The following is a 3,495-nucleotide window of genomic DNA, read 5'->3' as shown; positions in this document are numbered from 1 at the left end:
GGAGTTTGTCTTGGTACACGATTTTGCTGCCTTTTTATACTTAATTTTATTTTTACCTTTGTACCACGTGACACATGTAGAATTAGACCACTCCTTACTAAAGGCAGACATAAAAAAAATCTGCAACTTAGACCTACTCCAAAACTTGAGTGTTTTGACCATTTGAACCACTTGGACCATTCTAAAGCTGGATACAATGACCCAAATATTCTTAAAAAGATATAGATACTTTATTTAAGGAGGAATTACAGGTCGAAGAATTGAAGTATTGGACTACATTTCAAAGGTGATACATAAACATATCTGCAGAGCGAACATAACTTTGAAAAATTAATTTGTATGTTTTACACCCCTACAAAAAAAGCAATTACAAGAAATATCCATATTTATAACTGTATCAAGTTTGAATATATGATATTTTGTAAAAATCGATCAGATGCAGACTTAAATTAGTACCAAACATAACGTCTTGAGCTTCAAATGTTTTACAGTCCTGAGCTATCCTCACTTTTTATATCCCGATTTGTTGAATGGTGTCCGTTCGTCCGTTAACCTTTTCATTACAGTTTTTCTCTGCAATACTCCAGCAATGTAAAAGGTTAACTGAAAAGTTATTTCATATACTTGGTGCCATCCTTTGGTTATGGAGGAACGGAATTCCAACCTATCTTACCATTTAGGAGTATAGGGAAACAAAATTCCAACCTATATTACCTTTTAGGAATATGGAGGAATTCCAACCTATCTTACCATTTAAGAGTATGGGGGAACGGAATTCCAACCTATCTTACCTTGTAGGAGTATGGGGGCGAAACGGAATTCCAACCTATCTTACCTTTTAGGAGTATGGAGGAACGGAATTTTAACCTATCTTACCTTTTAGGAGTACGGAGGAATTCCAAGCTGTCTTAACTTTAGGAGTATGGAGGAACGGTTTTCCAACCTATCTTACCTTTTAGGAGTATGGGGAAACGTAATTCCAACCTACCTTACGTTTTAGGAGTATGGAGGAACGGAATTCTAACCTCTTACACTTTAGGAGTATCTCTACAACAACTTATCATTGTCACTCGATATATTGACGAAAGCTTCAGACAAGGGATTCGATTTAGGATTAGCCGTTTGCTAATTTACTATATTAAATTTTGCTATATTAAATATTTTGACCATATGGTTTTAATTTGATTCGACCTGGAGTTCTTAAATTCTTTTATTTTTTTACTTCATTCATGATTTGGTGGAGATTTTCACCAATTAATTGAGTTGTAAATTTAATTGTATTTAAATAAGGAGACATTCTACAGCTAACTGCCCATTTTCCCACTACCATACCGAATAAAGAAAACTCTCTAGTCATAGAACTGTCCAGAAGTCACTGGGTCATGTATGTTTAGTATGAAAACATGCAGTTAAAATAATTAATCAAAGAAAGTTTCATTTTGTTTGGCAAACACTTTCATTTACAAATAGAAACAAACATACAAAGAACAAGATTAATTGTAAGACAAACAGACGAAATAACGACAAGCGATAACCGAGGAGAAAGCGAAGTTTGTAAATTGATAAGGTTGATGTAAGTAGAAAGTTATTTTGTTTTGTCACAACGATAATTTAATCTATACAGTTTAAACACTTTGAATCAATCCTTTCAAATTAACAAACATCACGATTTACATTTTGGCAAATTTGTATATTTGAAGGTTACAAGTACGAAAACCTTTGGAATTAGAAACAGTAAATTGCGGCTTCTTCCTGTAGCATTCTATAACGAACTCGCATCATAAGTGACAAAAGAGTCAATTGGATGCATTATATCTGAGTATGGTAGGAACCTCTGGAAAAGTTGCCGAAGGGGCAGAGCGTTCGCTCACGGTACATTATGCAAATTATAAGGAGGATATTATTCTCAAGAAAAATATGGATATTTTAAATCGGACGGAAAAGAATATTGTACATCGAGTAAAAATTGACCAGAAAATATTGTATAAACGTTTTCAAGAAAAACTGCATCGTTCGAAATTAGCGTACGCTCGAATGTACGGTGATAAGGAAAAAGAGCGGGAGCTTAGGGCTAAAAACTTGAGGTCTTTGAACATTAATGTTGGAGATTCAGAACGAGACTATGAGTTTCTGAAGAAGCTTCAAACAACCGATACACCGAAGAAAAAGAAGGTGCCTAAGGTCAAAATCAACATTGATGCCATTATTGATGACGTTTTTCTCAATGAACAAACTCCAAGACAAAGGAGCCATTCTCTATCGGAAGGTAGTTCATTGCCAATTCCCGACAAAACTAAAGGAATAACTGTAAGGCCATCGTCAGCGAAATATGGTCGACCGGAAGAACGAACCGCATGTGTTGCTGCTACCACCAAGAACTTGCTTCAAGTTCCTGCCATAGATGCTAGGCCTAGAACCTGTTCTCCAATACTTACTGGACTAGGCAGCAGACGACCATCCTCGAAGAATGGAAACGGCGACAAAACACAGCGAAAGTCGTCAAATCTATTTGAAAGCGAAGAGCGGGAAGATTTAGTTGAAATGAGACTTAAAGAGTTGAAATCTTTGGACTTCTCGGATAAGATAGAAAACTTTCATGACTCAATTGAAAACTATAAGTCCGTACAAAATGGCTCGACAGACTATTACAATATGAGATTAGAAGCAGCGCCAAAAGTTAAAGTTATCGAAGATATTCCAGGGACGCCAGATGAACAATACCAAAAACACTATGGTGATTTAGGAGTTAGGAGTTTGACTATGAAACGATTGAACTTCGACTTCAGTAAACATGTTAGCCAGAGTCACCTTTTCACACCGGATGCATCCGCCATGTTAAGGTACGAGTCGTCTGATGAGTCGAGCAGCGATGAATCCGATGCATAACACAAAAAACTGAACTTGACTACGAACCGTTTTTTTCGGGGATTAAAATTGCTAGATACAATATGTTTTTTCCAATGATTTGCTACATTTTCTTGTTTTAAATACAGAACTAAAAAGTAAATGGTCGATTTATTTTTCATCAAAAGCGCTGTTCGACTGTTTTAGATAGGAAAAATCACTGTCAAGACTAGAAGAAAAAAATACGATGACTGTAAGAAACAGAGAAATAAAATCTAGGGTACCGTGAGCATCAAAAAGAATTAGCTTTAAGAATCAGCACCCATATCTTGTTGGTTCTTACCTCCATTCCCCTTCGATCGTCCTTTAAATATATAAGGGAATTTCAAATAAGTAATTATGTATTTTGTACAAGTATTGCTGCGGTAAAGTATTTGAAGCAGTTTTGCTACTAATTTAATTTGGCATCATATTGTGAGTGAATTGCTGTACATTGGAGGGTAAAGAACGGAGCACAACTAACTTGATACCAATATTGAAAAAAGAAAGAAAAAAAAAAGAACCAACTGAGTTACTAGGTTTAGACGGACATCGTTATTTTGAGCCAATTTGATGAAAAGATGGCACCAAATATATTTCCTGTAGTTAAAA

At 35.5% G+C, this 3,495-nt stretch overlaps 1 protein-coding gene across 1 annotated transcript; it reads left to right on the top strand.

The window, feature by feature from the left end:
- The first annotated feature begins 1,681 nt into the window (after positions 1–1,681).
- Positions 1,682–3,084, top strand: LOC148604775 (uncharacterized). The gene has a single exon (XM_088549739.1). It carries the CDS (start codon positions 1,822–1,824, stop codon positions 2,884–2,886), a length of 1,065 nt encoding a protein of 354 aa, XP_088405865.1. The 5' UTR covers positions 1,682–1,821; the 3' UTR covers positions 2,887–3,084.
- The last annotated feature ends 411 nt before the right edge of the window (positions 3,085–3,495 follow it).

The sequence above is a fragment of the Perna viridis genome, chromosome 10 (genome assembly GCF_037379345.1).
Source record: "Perna viridis isolate PV_CMFRI_1.1 ecotype Kerala chromosome 10, ASM3737934v1, whole genome shotgun sequence".
NCBI lineage: Eukaryota > Metazoa > Mollusca > Bivalvia > Mytilida > Mytilidae > Perna > Perna viridis.
The sequence above is the reverse complement of the archived record's forward strand: the minus strand, read 5'-3'. Positions and strand labels throughout refer to the sequence as shown.